The sequence below is a fragment of the Aquarana catesbeiana genome, linkage group LG02 (genome assembly GCF_042186555.1).
Source record: "Aquarana catesbeiana isolate 2022-GZ linkage group LG02, ASM4218655v1, whole genome shotgun sequence".
In the NCBI taxonomy this organism is placed as follows: domain Eukaryota; kingdom Metazoa; phylum Chordata; class Amphibia; order Anura; family Ranidae; genus Aquarana; species Aquarana catesbeiana.
The window spans coordinates 395,341,162-395,362,446 of record NC_133325.1 but is presented as its reverse complement, the minus strand read 5'-3'; the positions used below and the strand labels follow the sequence as shown (position 1 = coordinate 395,362,446).

Sequence of the window (21,285 nt, the reverse complement as noted above, 5' to 3'; positions counted from 1 at the left end):
ATTTATTATGCAATGCAAATGCCCTCATCTGGTAATAACACATGTGTGAGCACACACACTACTACAGAGAAATCATGTAGGGGAAAAAAAAAAAAAATATCGCAAACTAAAAGCTCATCCACTTAAGTTTAGATTGTGCACAGAAAATACACAAATCACAGTAGTCTTAACACACTGGGAAACAGTCAAAGCAGAACTAAAGTGCCTTTTTATCTAATACAAACATTTGGAAAATTACAAATTAAAAATTGTACTTGCAAATATGTAATTTTTGCATTATCTAGACTTCAATTCATCCACATGCCCTCTTGCTGTTCTTCAGCATTGTGGGCGTGAACAAGGTAGTACTTCCATCTAAAAAGGAAGTGATGCAGTTTGCTCACAAAAAATTTTCTGCAGGTACAATTTCCATTTGTCAGGAAATCAGATATACGATAGGGTGTTTCTTTACCCACCCTAATCCTCCGTTTTGTTCTTTCACCAGCCACTTGTTACGTGTTCTTCTAAATGCTATGGTCAATCGCATTAGGAGGAACAAGTGACATGACTGTGAGCCACTGTTTTGTGCAGGGATGATCTCTGCCTCCAATGCAAATATGAGTATAACATACATACAGGGAAGTATGGAAAAATATTAAGTCTGGGCTGTGCAGCTTGCAGAGCTTAAACAAAAAGGTCACAGAGAATCAAAAGGAAATGCTGATAGGCCTGCACAGCAGCTGAGTAATCTGAAAAGATACAAGACCAAGTTTTGTATTTGCATAGAAGCCCCCCCCCAACACCACACTTTAGTTTTGCTTTGAAAAGACCATTATCAAAAATTAAATAAATTAAATACATTTCATATAAACATAGTTCCATATATTTGTGCAATTCTCCTCAGAATTATACTTTTAAAAATCTTGCTAATAAGGGAGGAGTAAAAACACCTTTAAAAAAAAAAAAAAAAAAAACACACATATTAAATAATACTGATTGAAAATTAAAGCAGAGTTTCTCTCAAAAGAGGAAGCTTCACTTGTTTGCTTCCTCCCCCTCTCCGGAGCCACATTTGGCACCTTTCGGAGAACGGTACCTACCCCCACTTCCGGAAGACCTGGCTGCGGCGAGGTCCCCCGGAGATTCAGCCCCCCTCCTTCCTCCGCCACCAGGCCAGTTGGAAAAGCACGGCACGCTTCGTGCATGCACAGTAGGGAACCGGCCGTAAAGTCGACTGGGATGCCAGTTTCCCTTATCACGAACAGCGGCACCCGAGAGCCGATCAGAAAAATCGTCTGGGGTGCTGACATCGTGGGAACCCTGGACAGGTAAACGTCTGAATATTAAAAGTCAGCAGCTACAGTATTTGTAGCTGCCAACTTAAATTTTTGGAGGGGGGGGGGGGGGGGGGGGGGGGGGCTGGAGCTCTGCTTTAAATGCATAGAGAGCTTAAGTAGCCACCTAGACACATCGATTTTGTTTACTCCTCCAGCATCCCCAAGAAAACCCAGCTCACTAAGCCTGGGTTTCACACTACTGCGATTCGGGAAGCAGCGAGATTCCAGTGCAGGTTCCCGCATCGCATCTCCCTCACAGACAGTTCACACACAGCCCTCTGGGAACCACTGTGAATGTCAATACAAAGTTAATGACACCCACAGATCAGTTTGCAGATCGCAGTGCGAACTGTGAATTTGGACAAGAATCAGATTGCATGGGTGTAAACCACCTATGTGATCCGATTCTAGTGTGGGGGGGAAAAAAAAAAAAGTTCCTGCACTTTGTGCGAATCCAATGCAAGTTCAGTCATATAACTGTATGGCTGAATTTGCATTGCACAGACATTGCATGTGATCAGCACAGCAATGCGGTGTGGATCACATGCGATGTCTGTGTTCGCAAAAGTGTGAACCCAGCCTCAATGAAATTGAATGGCATCAGGACCAACCCACTGGCGTCAAAGAATTGATATGATTTTACACAGAGGAAAGTCTAAGAAAGGATGAAAATAACATGAATTTGTATAAATACAGTACTAAATTATGAGATGAATGTTAAAGTGGTGTTAAACCCAAAAGCAAACATTAAATTGCAGTTTATTAATTCTTAGATGTGATGGCTGCATTAGTTACCTTTTTTAGGCTATTTGAATTTGCCGATTCAGACAGCAAGTCTGTTTTTCAACAGAAAATCTCTTGCAGTTACAGGGATGACAGATAATTTAACCACCACACCCCTCTGACTGACATTGTTGCTGTCCAAATATACCCCCTGTGCTCCTTCATCAAGAGTGGGGCACGCTAATACAGGAGCTGTGTTACTGGTAACATCACCAGTTTTTTGCATCACCATGCAGTTTTTAAAATGATGGTTTTATTTATTAAAGGCAAAAAAGCTGTCCAAACCTGCCTGGCTTTATGAGAAAAAGTAATTGCCCCCTAAACCTAATAACTGGTTGTGGCACCCTTGCCAACAACTGCAATTAAGTGTTTGCGATACCTGGCAATGAGTCTTTCGCATTGCTGTGGAGTAATTTTGGTCCACTTTTATTTGCAGAATTGTTTTAATTCAGCCACATTGGAGGGTTTTCCAGCATTAGCGGCCTGTGTAATGTCACGATACAGCATCTCAATTGGATTTAAGTCCGCGCTTTAACTGGCCACTCCAAAAACTAAATTTTGCTTTGTTTGAACCATTTGGAGGTTGACTTGCTGTGGTGTTTCAGATCATTGTCCTGCTGCATAACACAAGTGCACTTGAGCTTGAAGTCACGAACTGATGGCCGGACAATCCTTTAGGATTTTCTGGTAGAGCTCAGAATTCACGGTTCTATCAATTATGGCAAGTCGTCCAGGTCCCGAAGCTGCAAAGCAGCCCCAGACCATCGTGTCTGACTGTTGGTATGATGTTCTTGTTATGAAATGCTGTATTCATTTTATGCCAGATGTAATAAAATGCACACCTTCCAAAAAGGTACATTTTTGTCTCAGCAGTCCACAGAATATTTGCCTAAAAGCCTTGGGGATAATCAAGATGTTTTTTGGTAAATGTGAGAGGAGCCTTTGTGTTCTTTTTGGTCAGCAGTGGCTTTGGCCTTGGAACTCTCCCATGGATGCCATTTTTGCCCAGTCTCTTACTTATTGTTGAATCTTGAACACTGATCTTACCTGAGGCGAGTGAGGCATGCAGTTCTTTAGATGTTGTTCTGGGTTTTTTTAGGACCTCCTGGATGAGTCATCATCATGCTCTTGGAGTAATTTTTGTAGGGCGGCCACTCCTGGAAATGTTCACCACTGTTACAAGTTATCTCTATTTGTGGATAATGGCTTTCCCTGTGGTTCAGTGGAGTTCCAAAGCCTAAGAAACGCCTTTGAAACCCTTCCTAGACCGATACATGTACATTACTTTGTTTCTAATCTGTTCTTGAATTTTTTTTAGATTGTGACATGTGTGGCTTTTTGTAATCTGTTAGCATGCTTCACTTTGTAAGACAGCTTCTATTTATGTGATTTCTTGATTCAACAGGTTTGGCAGTAATCAGGCCTGGGTGTGGTAAGTGAAATTTAACTCAGCTTTTTAAAAAATTGTGGTTAATCACAGTTCATTCACAATTCAGCATGGGATGGGGCAATTATTTTCACATAAGGCCAGGCAGGTTTGCACAGCTTTTTTCCCTTAATAAAATTAAATAATAAATTTAAAAACTGCATCTTGGATTTACTTGGGTTATCTTTGTGGAATATTAAAATTTGTTTGATGATCTGAATCATTTAAGTGTGAGAAATACGCAAATTAAAAGAAAAAAAAAAAAAAAATCAGGAAGGGGGCAAATACTTTCACACAACTGTATTACATTTTTGGTTTTGGGTTTAATACCGCTTTAAATCGATGATCATGTCTCTGTAAAGTAGCATTCCATGTAGCTGCATCAAGGTTTTTAAACCACATTTACCACACAAAAAGGTAAAAGAAAATAATTAAAAAAGTGGAAAATGTCATTACCCCTAGGGCGTACAGCTTAATAGATGAATTACACTTCATCCACTAAAGTGTGTCAACATAAATTACCACACTTCAAATAGCTTTCAGGGCCAGTTCGTTCCTTTGCGGTTTGCTTGAATGGGCTGAAAAATGCACTGGAACACATAAAAAGTAGTACAAACACTACCTTTTCAGAACGTCCTGCATCAAACTGCATGGTACTGCGGTACCATGCAATTTGGTAGCTGAGCACGCACTGCAAGTTGCATTCAGGGTGCAATTAGCACCTGCATGCAAATCCTAAGGGCAGCAAACTCATCTGTAGTGCAGAAAACACGCAAGGAATACACCTTTCCTGCACCACATTTTGGTGTGAACCAGCCCTAAAATACACTATTCTGTAGAGATCACTTCAGTGTTATATTTATTCATTTAAAAACCCAGGAGGTTACAAGTACCATATTAAGAATATGTAATTATTTATCAAAAGCATAAATACAGTTACTTTTCCACTGGAAAAACTAGAAGAAAAAATTCTCTCTACTGTACAAAAAACTGTTCATAATGTGATCAAGCACATGTCCAAATTAAAAAAAAAATAATAATAAAAATGTAAAGTCCTCCCAAAGCAGCATTAAAAACAAACTCTGTATTTACCATACTTACAGTAAGGCTGTTACAAGTTTTTTTCTTAATAAAATAAATATATGTAAAAAAAAATAGCTTCAAAGCCAAGTGTCCTTGAGGAAAATCATTTTACACATTTATTACCTTGACTGGAGGTGTGGAACAAGGTGATGTTGACATAAGGTACATGTCCTGGCTATTGTAGCGTGGTCTCTCAGACAAATCTATTAGCAGCTCCTCATTAGAACATCTGTGTTTTTCTGAATCAGACGAAATGCAAATGACAATGGCGCTTGTGTTGTCTGCTCGCAACATGCGTTGTCGCCACTGTGTCAGTGCCCGATTTACCAGCACCTTTGCACAAGACTGCCCACATTCTCCCTAAAATTCAAATATATTTGATATTAGAGAAAACACGTTTACCCTACACAAATTTGTACACAGAATACTCAACTGGACAGGTAAGCTTACTAACCACATGTAGTTAGGCGTTGCCAGGCCTCAAAGACAGTGCTGGTGCACTTTGTTAAATGAGGGGGGGGTGATTGGATAGTCCTCAATATGACACGGCACCTCATCCCAAAAATTTGAAACTGGTATATAGAACAGGGATGCAGGGATTATAGCGGTGCCAAAAAACTAGAGTGTAATTGGATAAAAAACATGAAATTTTGACAACTTTAAAACATTGCAGATTATTACATATACATATATCATGTTTAAAAAAAGTTGTCAAATAAAATTTCATGTTTTTTATCCAATTACACTCTGTTTTTTTGGCACCGCTATAATCGCTGCATCCCTCTTCTATATACCAGTTGCACTTTGTTAAATGTGTTACATATACTAAAAGTTACTAGTACCCAGCATCAAATGGATACATTGGCTTTCTGTTTACACTGTTCACTGCTTTGCAACCATCTTTATTTATTTTTATCCATAGAAGTGCAGTCAGAGTAATGTTCCACAGTGATTACACAACCGCTCCATTCGACAGGTCATTCTACACAAAGTACTACTTGAGCATGATTGATGAAATAATCACTAAAAATTTTAGTAGTGAAAATGGACTACTAAAATTCACCTGTAGTAGCCTACAATAGACACACCTCAATATTATACTTATTTCACCTGCACATCATTAAAAAGGACAAAAAAAACAACAAAAAAAAAAAAAAAAAAAAAAGTTCAAAAAAGTAAAATTTGCTTTAAACACACTATTTGTGTGTTTTTGTTTGCTTCTATCAGTTCTCCTGTATACGTTCATGAACTAAAATTTCATTCAGCTAGTAGGTTGAATGAAAAATTGAACAGATTCCCCCATTCAGCTCAAATGCGCCATTGTATCCTGACAGTGGGGAGACTCTGCTGTCAGAATACAGATCAGCACTGCAGCCTATTGCTATCGAGCAGCTTTTATTGGACAGGGCAGCTGCTCAGTAAATAGAGTTCTGTTCAACAGCAGTGGCCACACAGATCAAAATTCAGCCGGCCCCTGCTGAACCAGTCAAATCTTGATCCATGTATGGCCAGTTTAAGGGCACGAGTAAATATATGAAGGGATAGTTCTTGGTAGTTACAGAAATATTGTATAGAATATATATTGTAAGAAATAATACTCACAGATGAGCAGTTTTTCTCTAGCTCCTGACACAACGAAACTGAATCCTGTGCGGAGACCATGTTCCAAAGGCCATCACTGCCAATAATGATAAACTTGTGCTTCTGAGGATCAATTGTGTGCACACTTGTATCAGGTTCAGGAGACACCACAAACTCCCCACTGTAGAAATCATAACTCCATAAATCACCTGAAAATGATAGAACATGAATCCAATACAATTAAAGATTTAAGAACATATAACTAATTACAACTTAAAACACAAGTGCAGCAGCTCATTAGGGGAATCTGTATACATGCCCAGAAACATGCCTGGGGCTTAACAAGACATCACGTGTTCCTTTAATAGCACTGGGACAGAGACTTGCGAGAACAGCTAAGCCCACAATATAAAACAATTAAATAATACGTAAACCCAATAGACCTGCACAATTCTGGCCAAAATGAGAATCACGATTTTTTGCTTAAAATAAAGATCACGATTCTCGCAGCAAAAAATCTTTCACATCACACAAAAAAAATTTGGGCTAAAACTTTACTGGTTAGTTTTGGGGGTTTTTTTTGTTTTTAATTTAATTCATTAAAGTAATTTTTTCAAAAAAATTGCATTTGAAATACAGTGACATAAAATATTACAACAACCACCATTTTATTCTCTAGGGTCTCTAAATATAAATATTATATAATTTATATATATATATATATATATATATATATATATATATATATATATATATATATATATATATATATATGTTCTAAGTAATGTCTAGCAAAAAAAGGCATTTTAAAGCGGAGTTCCACCCAAATTTTGAACAATATCTGTATGTATTCTCTTCCTTGCCTAGATGCTGACATGCCATTTAAAAAAATTTAAATCGCCGTAATTACCTTTTATTTTTCTATTCTTCTTTGCACTTCCTGGTTCTCCTCCCGTGGGAGTAGGCGTGTTTCTAGCCTCTCCCAGACTCCTGGGAGCTAGTCTCCGGCTTCCCAGGATGCCACTGAGCATGTGCGGGAACGAGCGGTGAATGCTGGGAGCACAGCATTTACCACATCCAGGAAATAAATGCTTGTGGGCTTCAAATGCCCACAATGAAGATGGAAACCGCCTGCAGTGAATAATATAAGTTATTCTTTCCGACGAAATCTGACACAGGCGGACATATTACACACAATATGTGAGTATGTAATTAATGCTGAGAAGAAAAGTTTGTGAATGAACTCAAAAAAAAAAAAAAAAAAAAAAAAAACACCACGATAGATAGGTGGACCCCAGCTTTAACTTGAAAAGAACAACTGTCAGAAAAAGGTTCAGTGTTTAAGTGGTTAAACGTTCCTAATTTACATTGAAGAAGTCTATTCCTTTGATGTAAAAAAGACAAATTGATACAATGTTTAGACTTAGGCTCCATGCACACTGGAGCTGATAAACTGCAGTTTATTGGAGTTTGGGTGTTTTTTTTAAAAGCCCATAAACTCCACTCTATGTTAGCCTATGTGTTCATGCATACATGGACTTTTTTTTTTTTTAGCTTTAATGAGCAGTGGAGTTTATGGGCTTTTTTCTGAACGCCAGAAATACCTGTTCAAAGTGCCGTTTTTCACCTCCAAAAAAAAGCCGCCAAACGCCGATAAACGTACGTTAATTAGCGTTCGGCGTTCTATTTTTTTAATGCATTGTGGGATTTTTGGAGTGTCCTCTGGGTATTTTTATTAAAAACGCCCATAAACGCTAAAAAAAAACGCTCATAAACGCTAGTACAAAACACTGTTAAAAGCACGTTTTTCAACCAGAGTTTTCTGCCAACAAGCTGCCATCCATAAAAAGCTTTTTTGAGCTTCAGTGTGCATGGAGCCTTAACATTCCACTGATAGAAGTTTTAAAACTTGGCAGACTGCCCAGACTTTGGACTTTTGACAGCTGAGAGCAGAGAGAAAATTCTCTGCATACCAAACATTGGGAAGATCTGGAAACCCTTTGTCAAGATGCAAGGGGGGAAAAAAAATAAATAAAATTGCGATAACAATTCTTGACGATTAATCACGCAGCTCTAAAACCCAACATTTCATATTCCTGATATGCGATTGCTGTACCATGTACTTATGGGGGGGGGGGGGGGTATACTGTTCTTTGTATTGCTTCCTTTGTGTGAAATACTGGATGTTCCTGTTCATCCAGTTGAGGAGCCAAGGAGGAGGGCAGGGAGTGAAACTCCAGCTTGTAACCACTGAGGACCACCTGCACCCAGCCACCTCTGCATACACCTCCCCCCATACACAGCCACCTCTGTGTAACACCCCCCCCCCCCCCATATACACAGCCAAAGTTTCTGACACCTGCTTTAGGGACTTTGCTGCAGTACAATGGGGTATAATTCCCATCTCCTACAGGTGACTGGCTATTGTAGAGCCAATTCAGCACCTCCTCCTATTAAAGATCAGCTTTGTTAATACTTGTGATCTTGTGCTCTACTCGCCTTCTGCTACTGGGTACACGCTGGCCAAGTCAAAACGATCGGTACAGCAGGAACCAGCCAAATTTTTGCCTGTGTGTACAGTTCCTCGTCTGACAAAATCTGATGTCAAGACAGGCTTCTGTCATACGAGCATGAACGCTGGCAGCCATCGGTGTGTTCTGGCGGGAGGCAGTCCCTGATCAGAACCACAACAGCTCAGCATGAGGACATCACTGCACTAACATTGGATGTGTTAGTATGGGGATTATTATTATTATTATACAGTATTTATATAGCGCCAACAGTTTACGTAGCACTTTACAACTTGAGGGTAGACAGTACAAATACAATACAATTTGATACAGTAGGAATCAGAGGGCCCTGCTCCTTAGAGCTTACAATCTAAGAGGGAAGGTCAAGAGATACAAGAGGTAATAACTGTGGGTGATGTGCTGATTGAGAAGATAAATGTACAGTTGTTAGGTGGGGGCCAGATAGGCTTCTCAGGGTATAGGATAGGGGATCAGGGTATTTTTTGTTTAGTTTAGCCCACTGGGCAAATTAGTGCTATAAAATAAAAAAAAAAAAAAAAAAAAAAAAACACACAAAAGACAGGTTAGTGTTTTATAGAGCAGAACTGAAGAAAAGATGTACATCCTCTTAGCAAAAACTTAAGCATGCTGAACACCGTTTTCATATGCGGGTACTACTCACGTATGTGTTCGCTTCTGCATGCGAGCTCGGCGGGACAAGTTTTTTATTTTACCTTTTTTTTTTTTTTTTTTTTTTTAAAACAGTGTAAAAATAAAAAGAAAAAAAAAAAATTTGTGTCACTTTTATTCCTATTACAAGGAATGTAAACATACCTTGTAATAGGAAAAAAAAAAAAAAAAAAAAAGCACAACAGGACCTCTTAAATATGAGATCTGGGGTCAAAAAGACCTCAGATCTCATATTCACACTAAAATGGGGAAAAAAAAAAAAAAAAAAAAAAAGCCCCTTTTAAGAGCTATGGACGGAAGTGACGTTTTGACACTGCCCCTGCCCTGCAATGGCATGGAGACGGGTGGGGGCCCATCTTCCCCTCACTCCTCTCCATGCCTAGCAGGAAGAAGGATCCGATTGCCTCTGCCGAAGCCCCAGTAAGCGGCGGGGGGCACCAAAGCGTGGCGGGAGGGGCCCTCTCCCACCACCGATAAAAGTTATCTTGTTTCGAATCCACAGCTGAGACCACTATTAACGGAAACCGGACTGCCGGCCAAGAAGAAGAAGATACCGGGGTTATAGCAGCTAACTGCTGCCATAACAAAGATATCCCTCTAAGTTAGGACGTACAATCGGCGTGCGGCGGTCCGGAAGTGGTTAACTATTTACAGAGATTTCTGCATAGCATCGGCACCTGCATATTACTACCCTACCCAACAAATTTACTTTAGGCGGGGGGGGGGGTTAGGATTCAAAAGAAAACAGGTGTCCATGCAGTCTTCCTTGTTATTAATGAAGGCGTGCAAAACCTTTGTAAGTATCAAGCCTAGAATATCGGCTAAAAAGGGTGCAGAAAACCAAAATTCAGATGCAAACCTTTCGCAAACCCAGTAAGGTAGTGCACAAATACAGTAGAGATGTAGAACTAGATACACACTAAATGCCCCAAGGATGGGGCACAGGTACTCACACAGGCACCAACAATGAGCCACAGTTCCATCCATTGACACAAACTATCGATGTCTATTGATTGTCTGTCCACTTTGACAGGTTCCTGGCAGGATAGCCCATATTCCTGTTCAAACACACCTGAACTCGTCTCTTTAAGCCACAAATACAACCATCACAAGCAATGTCCCAAACACTGCCATGAGCACCATTACAAGTACTGTTACAATACACTTTTACCAGCCAATGCAAGCAACATATATCACATGCCAACCCAGAACATCATTACAGGAAGGCAAAAGGGCCTGTTACATTACTAACGGAAATTAATTTTTCAATAAAAATCTTCCCATGATGCCCCAATTATTAAGGATATTCAATCCCATAACTTTCTTTACATCCCCATTAGGTCTCTTGAACATGATTAAAGTATATGTGAATCCTTATCTTGTAAAACAACCCATTCAGTTGAAAATATATATGAAAATGCAAAACATTTGTGTATACATATTTATATTTCTTTTTATTTAGTAATCATATACCCTCTTCTCAGTTACATAAAGAGCTCAGAGAGGTAGTGGAGGAGAAACAGCAGCACACTGGTCCTCCCAGTTAATGGCTTTGCAGAGGGGGGCATGTCAGCACAAGTTTGATCATTGGAGGGCAGGCCGAGTTCCCAGCACGGCTAGAAAATGGACCACTGTGCTCTCATGCCTAGTGTGGTCAGTTTTTAATAGGAAAGCAGGGGGACTGGAAGTAACACCAAGGATTTCATACAAAGGAAGCAATACAAAAAGACAACAATGTTCTTTTTCATATAAGTACATGGTAAAGCAGGCACATATCGGGAGTTTGAAATGTTGAGTCAACCTATTTAATGCCCATTTTATTTGTTTCAAAGGATGTCAAATGTTCTTGAATGTGATCCTTCAATATCATTTTACCTATATAAAATATCCACAAGAGCAGATCATACAATCATTTGCATACCTTATGTGACAAGTGATCAATTCATGAATGAAATGCATATATCTGTGACAAGTGATCAATTCATGAATGAAATGCATATATCCAGCCAACTTCACCTTATTTACTTTCATCATGTGGAGGCATGCAGTGCAATACCCACAATAATTACCATTAGGGTGCATGTTTAACCACTTGACGACCGCCTCACGCCGATTTACGTCGGCAAGGTGGCACGGACAGGCAAAATCACGTACATATACGTGATTTGCCTTCCGCGGGTGGGGGGTCCAATCGGACCCCCCCCCCCCCCGGTGCCCGAGGCGGTCGTCTTTTGTCCAGCGGCGATCAGAGGTGAGGGGGAGGCCATCCGTTCGTGGCCCCCCCCCTCGCGATCGCCGCCGGCCAATCACATCATTCCTTTGCTGCTGTATGCTAAACAGCAGCAAAGGAAATGATGTCATCTCTCCTCGGCTCGGTAATTTCCGTTCCGGCCCGAGGAGAGAAGACAGGTATGTGAGTGCACAACACTACACACACACACACACACACACACACACACACACACACACACACACACACTAGAACATGCCAGGCACACTAAACACCCCGATCCCCCCCCCCTATCGCCCCCCGACCCCCCCCCCCAATCACCCCCCCCCTGTCACAAACTGACACCAGCAGTTTTTTTTTTTTTTTTTTCTGATTACTGCATTGGTGTCAGTTTGTGACAGTTACAGTGTTGGGACAGTTAGTATTACCCCCCTGTAGGTCTAGGATACCCCCCTAACCCCCCCTAATAAAGTTTTAACCCCTTGATCACCCCCTGTCACCAGTGTCGTTAAGCGATCATTTTTCTGATCGCTGTATTAGTGTCGCTGGTGACGCTAGTTAGGGACCTAAATATTTAGGTTCGCCGTCAGCGTTTTATAGCGACAGGGACCCCCATATACTACCGAATAAATGTTTTAACCCCTTGATTGCCCCCTAGTTAACCCTTTCACCACTGATCACCGTATAACTGTTACGGGTGACGCTGGTTAGTTTGTTTCTTTTTTATAGTGTCAGGGCACCCGCCGTTTATTACCGAATAAAGGTTTAGCCCCCTGATCGCCCGGCGGTGATATGCGTCGCCCCAGGCAGCGTCAGATTAGCGCCAGTACCGCTAACACCCACGCACGCAGCATACACCTCCCTTAGTGGTATAGTATCTGTACGGATCAATATCTGATTCGATCAGATCTATACTAGCGTCCCCAGCAGTTTAGGGTTCCCAAAAACGCAGTGTTAGCGGGATCAGCCCAGATACCTGCTAGCACCTGCGTTTTGCCCCTCCGCCCGGCCCAGCCCAGTCCAGCCCACCCAAGTGCAGTATTGATCGATCACTGACACTTACAAAACACTAAATGCATAACTGCAGCGTTCGCAGAGTCAGGCCTGATCCCTTTGATCGCTAACAGTTTTTTTGGTAGTATTTTGGTGAACTGGCAAGCACCAGCCCCAGGCAGCGTCAGATTAGCGCCAGTACCGCTAACACCCACGCACGCACCGTACACCTCCCTTAGTGGTATAGTATCTGAACGGATCAATATCTGATCCGATCAGATCTATACTGGCGTCCTGAGCAGTTTAGGTTTCCCAAAAACGCAGTGTTAGCGGGATCAGCCCAGATACCTGCTAGCACCTGCATTTTGCCCCTCCGCCCGGCCCAGCCCACCCAAGTGCAGTATCGATCGATCACTGTCACTTACAAAACACTTAACGCATAACTGCAGCATTCGCAGAGTCAGGCCTGATCCCTGCGATCGCTAACAGTTTTTTTGGTAGCTTTTTATTGAACTGGCAAGCGCCAGCGGCCTAGTACACCCCGGTCGTAGTCAAACCAGCACTGCAGTAACACTTGGTGACGTGGCGAGTCCCATAAGTGCAGTTCAAGCTGGTGAGGTGGCAAGCACAAGTAGTGTCCCGCTGCCACCAAGAAGACAAACACAGGCCCGTCGTGCCCATAGTGCCCCTCCTGCTGCATTCGCCAATCCTAATTGGGAACCCACCGCTTCTGCAGCGCCCGTACTTCCCCCATTCACATCCCCAACCAAATGCAGTCGGCTGCATGAGAGGCATTTTCTTTATGTCCTCCCGAGTACCCCTACCCAACGAACCCCCAAAAAAGATGTCGTGTCTGCAGCAAGCCGAATATAGGCGTGACACCCGCTATTATTGTCCCTCCTGTCCTGACAATCCTGGTCTTTGCATTGGTGAATGTTTTGAACGCTACCATTCACTAGTTGAGTATTAGCGTAGGGTACAGCATTGCACAGACTAGGCACACTTTCACAGGGTCTCCCAAGATGCCATCGCATTTTGAGAGACCCGAACCTGGAACCGGTTACAGTTATAAAAGTTAGTTACAAAAAAAGTGTAAAAAAAAAAAATATATATATAAAATAAAAAAAAATAGTTGTCGTTTTATTGTTCTCTCTCTCTATATTCTCTCTTGTTCTGCTCTTTTTTACTGTATTCTATTCTGCAATGTTTTATTGTTATTATGTTTTATCATGTTTGCTTTTCAGGTATGCAATTTTTTATACTTTACCGTTTACTGTGCTTTATTGTTAACCATTTTTTTGTCTTCAGGTACGCCATTCACGACTTTGAATGGTTATACCAGAATGATGCCTGCAGGTTTAGGTATCATCTTGGTATCATTCTTTTCAGCCAGCGGTCGGCTTTCATGTAAAAGCAATCCTAGTGGCTAATTAGCCTCTAGACTGCTTTTACAAGCCGTGGGAGGGAAAGCCCCCCCCCCACCGTCTTCCGTGTTTTTCTCTGGCTCTCCTGTCTCAGCAGGGAACCTGAGAATGCAGCCGGTGATTCAGCCAGCTGACCATAGAGCTGATCAGAGACCAGAGTGGCTCCAAACATCTCTATGGCCTAAGAAACCGGAAGCTACGAGCATTTTATGACTTAGATTTCGCCAGATGTAAATAGCGCCATTGGGAAATTGGGGAAGCATTTTATCACACCGATCTTGGTGTCATCAGATGCTTTGAGGGCATAGGGGATATTTACATTCCCCGAGATAATAAAAATGATTTAAAAAAAAAAAAAAAAAAAATGAAAGGAACAGTTTAAAAATAAGATAAAAAAGCAAAAAAAATAATAAAGAAAAAAAAAAAAAAAGCACCCCTGTCGCCCCCTGCTCTTGCGCTAAGGCGAACGCAAGCGGCGGTCTGTCGTCAAACGTAAACAGCAATTGCACCATGCATGTGAGGTATCGCCGCGAAGGTCAGATCGAGAGCAGTAATTTTTGCAGTAGACCTCCTCTGTAAATCTAAAGTGGTAACCTGTAAAGGCTTTTAAAGGCTTTTAAAAATGTATTTATTTTGTTGCCACTGCACGTCTGTGCGCAATTTTAAAGCCAATGTCATGTTTGGTATCCATGTACTCGGCCTAAGATCATCTTTTTTATTTCATCAAACATTTGGGCAATATAGTGTGTTTTAGTGCATTAAAATTTAAAAAAGTGTGTTTTTTCCCCAAAAAATGCGTTTGAAAAATCGCTGCGCAAATACTGTGTGAAAAAAAAAAAATTAAACTCCCACCATTTTAATCTGTAGGGCATTTGCTTTAAAAAAATATATAATGTTTGGGGGTTCAAAGTAATTTTTTTGCAAAAAAAAATAACTTTTTCATGTAAACAATGAGTGTCAGAAAGGGCTTTGTCTTCAAGTGGTTAGAAGAGTTGGTGATGTGTGACATAAGCTTCTAAATGTTGTGCATAAAATGCCAGGACAGTTCAAAACCCCCCCAAATGACCCCATTTTGGAAAGTAGACACCCCAAGCTATTTGCTGAGAGGCATGTCGAGTCCATGGAATATTTTATATTGCGACACAAGTTGCGGGAAAGAGACAAATTTTTTTTTTTTTTTTTTTTTTGCACAAAGTTGTCACTAAATGATATATTGCTCAAACATGCCATGGGAATATGTGAAATTACACCCCAAAATACATTCTGCTGCTTCTCCTGAGTATGGGGATACCACATGTGTGAGACTTTTTGGGAGCCTAGCCGCGTACGGGACCCCGAAAACCAAGCACCGCCTTCAGGCTTTCTAAGGGCGTGAATTTTTGATTTCACTCTTCACTGCCTATCACAGTTTCGGAGGCCATGGAAAGCCCAGGTGGCACAAAACCCCCCCAAATGACCCTATTTTGGAAAGTAGACACCCAAAGCTATTTGCTGAGAGGTATAGTGAGTATTTTGCAGACCTCACTTTTTGTCACAAAGTTTTGAAAATTGAAAAAAGAAAAAAAAAAAAAAAAAAAAAAAAAGTTTTTTCTTGTCTTTCTTCATTTTCAAAAACAAATGAGAGCTGCAAAATACTCACCATGCCTCTCAGCAAATAGCTTGGGGTGTCTACTTTCCAAAATGGGGTCATTTGGGGGGGGTTTTGTGCCACCTGGGCATTCCATGGCCTCCGAAACTGTGATAGGCAGTGAAGAGTGAAATCAAAAATTTACGCCCTTAGAAATCCTGAAGGCGGTGCTTGGTTTTCGGGGCCCCGTACGCGGCTAAGCTCCCAAAAAGTCCCACACATGTGGTATCCCCATACTCAGGAGAAGCAGCTGAATGTATTTTGGGGTGCAATTCCACATAGGCCCATGGCCTGTGTGAGCAATATATCATTTAGTGACAACTTTTTGTAAATATTTTTTTTTTTTTTTTTTGTCATTATTCAATCACTTGGGACAAAAAAAATAAATATTCAATGGGTTCAACATGCCTCTCAGCAATTTCCTTGGGGTGTCTACTTTCCAAAATGGGGTCATTTGGGGGGTTTTGTACTGCCCTGCCATTTTAGCACCTCAAGAAATGACATAGGCAATCATAAACTAAAAGCTGTGTAAATTCCAGGAAATGTACCCTAGTTTGTAGACGCTATAACTTTTGCGCAAACCAATAAATATACGCTTATTGACATTTTTTTTTACCAAAGACATGTGGCCGAATACATTTTGGCCTAAATGTATGACTAAAATTTAGTTTATTGGATTTTTTTTATAACAAAAAGTAGAAAATATCTTTTTTTTTCAAAATTTTCGGTCTTTTTCCGTTTATAGCGCAAAAAATAAAAACTGCAGAGGTGATCAAATACCATCAAAAGAAAGCTCTATTTGTGGGAAGAAAAGGACGCAAATTTCGTTTGGGTACAGCATTGCATGACCGCGCAATTAGCAGTTAAAGCGACGCAGTGCCAAATTGGAAAAAGACCTCTGGTCCTTAGGCAGCATAATGGTCCGGGGCTCAAGTGGTTAAATAACCAGTTTTTTTTTCTTCTTTTCAGGTTTAAAATAACTTCACATGCTCACTACTGACCACCCTCATGCAGTCCTGGCAATATAAGTAAACAAAAAGACTAAAATAATGTGGTTGCATAAGTGCGCACAGCCTCTTATAACTGGGGATATAGCCATGTCCAGAATTTATCAATCAAATTAATCCCATTCAAACTTATATTAAATAGGAGTCAGTACACACCTGCCAAGTTAGGCATGCACCGAAATTTCGGTTGCCGAAACATATTGGCCGGAAAAGGCTTTTTCAGCAATTTGACGAAAGAGAATTCATGCCGATAATGGTGCCGAAAATGGGGCGGGGCCCCGCTCCTGGTGCAGGGGTGTTGTTCTGGAGCATCCCTGTCCAGTCGTCTCTCTTCCCCTCCCTCCCTGACGAGGCGGCTGAAAGCAAAAAAACAGTGCTCTATAGAGGAAAGCTGTCAGCACACCGCGATAAGGAGCAGCTTGTCGGTATGATCAGTGTGCAGCGCCACGGGGGTTAAGAGTGCAGGACTTGTTTGACATGCTGTTAGAAACAGTGAGCGGGCTCACCGTTTCTAACAGCATGTCAAAACAACAAGTCCTGCACTCTTAACCCCCCCTGCTGCGCTGCACACTAATAATGCTCCTCCCGCTGATCATACCAACAAACTGCTCCTTAACGCAGTGTGCTGACAGTTCTCCTCCATAGAGCACTGTTCTTGGCTTTGCCTTGCTAACACTGCCCTGTCCTGATCCTGTCTGACATACTAAGGCAGGCTGCATGATGGGCACTGGTGAGGCACAGGCAGGCTGGCTGCTGGGCACTGGTAGGCTGCTGGGCACTGATGAGGCACTGGCAGGCTGCATTTGATGGACACTGGTGAGGCTGCATTGATCTCCTGTACCACGTCTGCAGTCTCTGACCATCTCCTGTATCATATCTGCTAGAGGTGCACCGCATGGAAATTTTGCTAATACTATTAGCAATGTGTTATATAGAAACGTATACCTTTTATTTAATATATACAAAATACAGTTTTATATAAAAATATGTTTTAAAAACAGTCATTTTTGGTATTTGTTTTCGGCCTAGTGTATTTTTCATTTTCGGTATCGGCACCAAAAAACCCATTCGGTGCACCCCTATTTAAAAGTGCCTCTGGTTAACCCCAAATAGAGTTCAGCTGTTCTAGTAGGTCTTTCCTGACATTTTCTTAGTCACATCCTAAAGCAAAAGCCATGGTCAGCAGAAAGTTTCCAAAGCATCAGAGGGATCTCATTGTTAAAAAGGTGTCAAAAGTGTACAAAAGAATTTCCAAGGCATTGGATATAACATGGAACACAGTGAAGACAGTCATCAAGTGGAGAAAATATGGCACAACAGTGACATTACCAACAACTGGACTTCCCTCCAAAATTGAGGAAAAAAAACAAGAAAACTGGTCAGGGAGGCTTTCAAGAGGCCTACAGCAACATTAAAGGAACTGCAGAAATATCTGGCAAGTACTGGCAGTGTGGTACATGTGACAACAATCTCCTGTATTCTTCATATGTCTGGGCCATGGACTTCTGACAAGGACTTCTCTTAAGAAAACATCCAAGTCCAGTTAAATTTTGCAAAAACACACCTGAAGTCTCCAAAAAGCTTGTGGGAAAATCTGTTATGGTCTGATGAAACCAAGGTTGAACTTTTTGGGTATAATTCCAAAAATGAAGTTTGGCACAAAAACACTGCACATCACCAAAAGATAACTATACCAGTGAAGCATGGTGGTGGCAGCATCAGGCTTTGGGGCTGTTTTTCTTCAGCTGGAACAGGGCCCTTAGTCAAGGTAGAGGGAATTATGAACAGTCTCAAATAACAGTCAACATTGGCACAAAACCTTCAGGCTTCTGCTAGAAAGCTGAACATGAAGAGGAAATTCATCTTTCAACATGACAACGACCCAAAGCAAACATCTAAAATCAACAAAGGAATGGCTTCACCAGAAGGTTAAAAAGTTTTGGAATGGCCCAGCTAGAACCCAGACCTGAATCCCATTGAAAATCGGTGGGGTGATCTGAAGAGGGCTGTGCACAAGAGATGCCCATGCAATCTGACAGATTTGGAGTGTTTTTGCAAAGAAGAGTGGGCAAATATTGCCAAGTCAAGATGTGCCATGCTGATAGACTCCATACCCAAAAAGATTGAGTGCTGTAATAAAATCAAAAAGGTGCTTCAACAAAGTATTAGTTTATGGGTGTGCACACTTATGCAAGCATTATTTTTTTATTTTACTTCCCTCCACCTAAAAGATTTCAATTTGTTGGTCAACTGATTTGTACAGTTCTAGGTCACATTAAAAAAGGTGGACAAAGTTCAGGAATGATTTCTCTTTGCCTCATTTTTGTACATCACAGAAACATGACGGCATTTTAAGCAGGGGTGTGTAGACTTTTTGTATCCAATGTATGCTGCATTATCATAGGACTCGTATGATGTTGCCAAAACACAACATAAGCAATAAGATTGTGGTTTTAAAAGGAGTAGTGGACAGTACAGTTAGTGCCCCCATCAAATGCAGCCTCTGTGCGCCACCCACCCCCCTCCCTCCCACTGTCTGACCGGGACTTGCCCCATCCTGGTGGCGGGTCAGGCAGCATGTCGGGTGACGACTCCTGTGTCCTCCATGGTTCCCATGCGTCTCTTCTTGTGTTCTGCTAGGTATCCAATAGGGATGCCTGTGCCTTCAGCCAATCAGGTGATGGGTATTAGACCCGCGCTTCCTGATTGGCAGTCCAGTGTTAGAAAAGCAAATTAATATTTGCTCTAAACACACTTGGGTGGGCTCTGAGCGCAATGCTCTGCGCTCCAAGCCCACCTTTTTTGAAGCCTATGGCTCTAATCCGGTGCAAAAAAAAAAAAACACACAACACCCGCTGTAATTCAGGCGTCCAAAAAGGGGCTGGACGCATGAATAGGGGGTGGCTATAGCGGCCGTGGAAAGATGCATGCATCTATCCATTTTACATATGGGAGGGGTGCTTAAATAAGGGTACTTATCGGTCCAGCGAGCCTGTGATCAGGTGCCGGCGCCGCCATTGCAACTAAGGGAAACCGGCAGTGGAGCCTTGCGGCTTCACCGCCCATTTCCTACTGCGCATGCGCGAGTCACGCGGCACTTGGGTATTATGCAGTTTGAAACACAAAATCATAATATAATAAAACTTATTCAAAAATGTAATCAAACACACTGAAATTTGCTCAGTTGCAGAATTGTCGCTGTCATTACTTTCAGTGTCGCTCGCAGGGAACAGAGCCATTGCAGGATCCTGGGGACGAGGTAAGCAACTTTGCCTGGATCCTGCGATGCAATCCTGAGAGTGGCTCGGGGTTAGGGGTGCTGAAATTAATCGCTGCATTGCGATTCGGGGGTCCCCAATGCAGCATCAATGCATGTGACCCAAAAAAGCGATGTCGGTTGACGTCATCCCGACTTGCCCCGCCCCTCGCGGAAGAGCACTCTGAGCGTGTCTGTCAAAATCGATTTTTGTAATAAATGCAGAGTTGTAATCTATTAAGTGGCCACCGCTTTTTTTTTTTAAATATATGCAGCTTCATACCTTATTTCTTAGTCTGTGTATCTAACTGTATATCCCGCTCATGTGACTGTCAGGTCCGGCCCCCCTCTCTCCTCTCATGTCTCTCGTAACGTCAGCCCCGCGTGCCTCTCTTCTGATAGCTACAGTCGGTGGGCGGGGCTGAGAAATCCCACTGACGTCAGGAGAGACGCGAGACTGAGAGGAGAGAGGCGGGCCGGAACGAGCAGAGCAGTCACATGAGCAGCATAGACAGTTCTACACAGGCTAAGAAAGGAGGTATGAAGCTGCATATATATTTTAAAATGCACATACAGCGGTGGGCACTTAATGGACAACTGCATTAATTACCACACAGGTATTTTAACAGCCGCATGTAGAGTACAAATGTGTTTGTACTCTTACACTGGCTCCTACACATGCTCTGTGCTGACACATTTGCCGGCTACCCCCCCCCCCCCCACCCTGTTTGCACATTCCACTGTGTTAACTCCTAGTGTGCTGGAAGGTGCAAACAAGGGAGCCCAGATAAATGTCATCACAGAGACAGTATAGGAACTTCACAGGGCTGTTTGTCAGTTGTGGATTCTAATCCCTCCTGACCTCCCAGCAGCCGTGTGTGTGAGAGAGAATTCCTGTACCCTGTAGTGCACCAGATTAGCGCACTTAGTAAAGCGGAGTTCCACATATTTTTTAGTTTATTAAAAGTCAGCAGCTACAAAAAGTTTAGCTGCTGACTTTTAATAAAAAGACACTCACCTGTCCCACGGTCCAGCGACATGGCCACACTCTCTCCCCCCCCCAAAAAAAAAATTACATGCCAAATGTGGCATGTCAGAGGGCGAGGAGTGCTTAAAGCGTAAGTTCTAATTTCGGGTGGAACTCTGCTTTAAAGGAGTGAGGTTATTTTTAATTCAAAGAAAGAGTTCCAGTAAATTTTTTGTTGATTAAAAAAGTTAGCAGCTACAAAAAAAAGTGTATCTTCTGACTTTTAATAAAAAGACACTCACCTGTCCCACAATCCAGCGACGTGGCCACCCAAACCCTCCATTCTCTCCCCCGCCTGTCCACGGCGCTGGCAATACTACTGTAGGCATCCG

General features: G+C 41.9%; 1 protein-coding gene across 1 annotated transcript in view; it reads right to left on the bottom strand.

Annotated features, from left to right (window-relative positions):
- PPM1D (protein phosphatase, Mg2+/Mn2+ dependent 1D) overlaps nucleotides 1–21,285 on the bottom strand; it is a gene marked incomplete in the record, with an annotated part of 58,865 nt that overhangs the window by 3,068 nt on the left and 34,512 nt on the right. Inside the window, 2 exon segments of the mRNA XM_073615249.1 lie at nucleotides 4,732–4,968; nucleotides 6,211–6,398. Of these exon segments, the coding sequence (XP_073471350.1) occupies nucleotides 4,732–4,968; nucleotides 6,211–6,398 (425 nt within the window).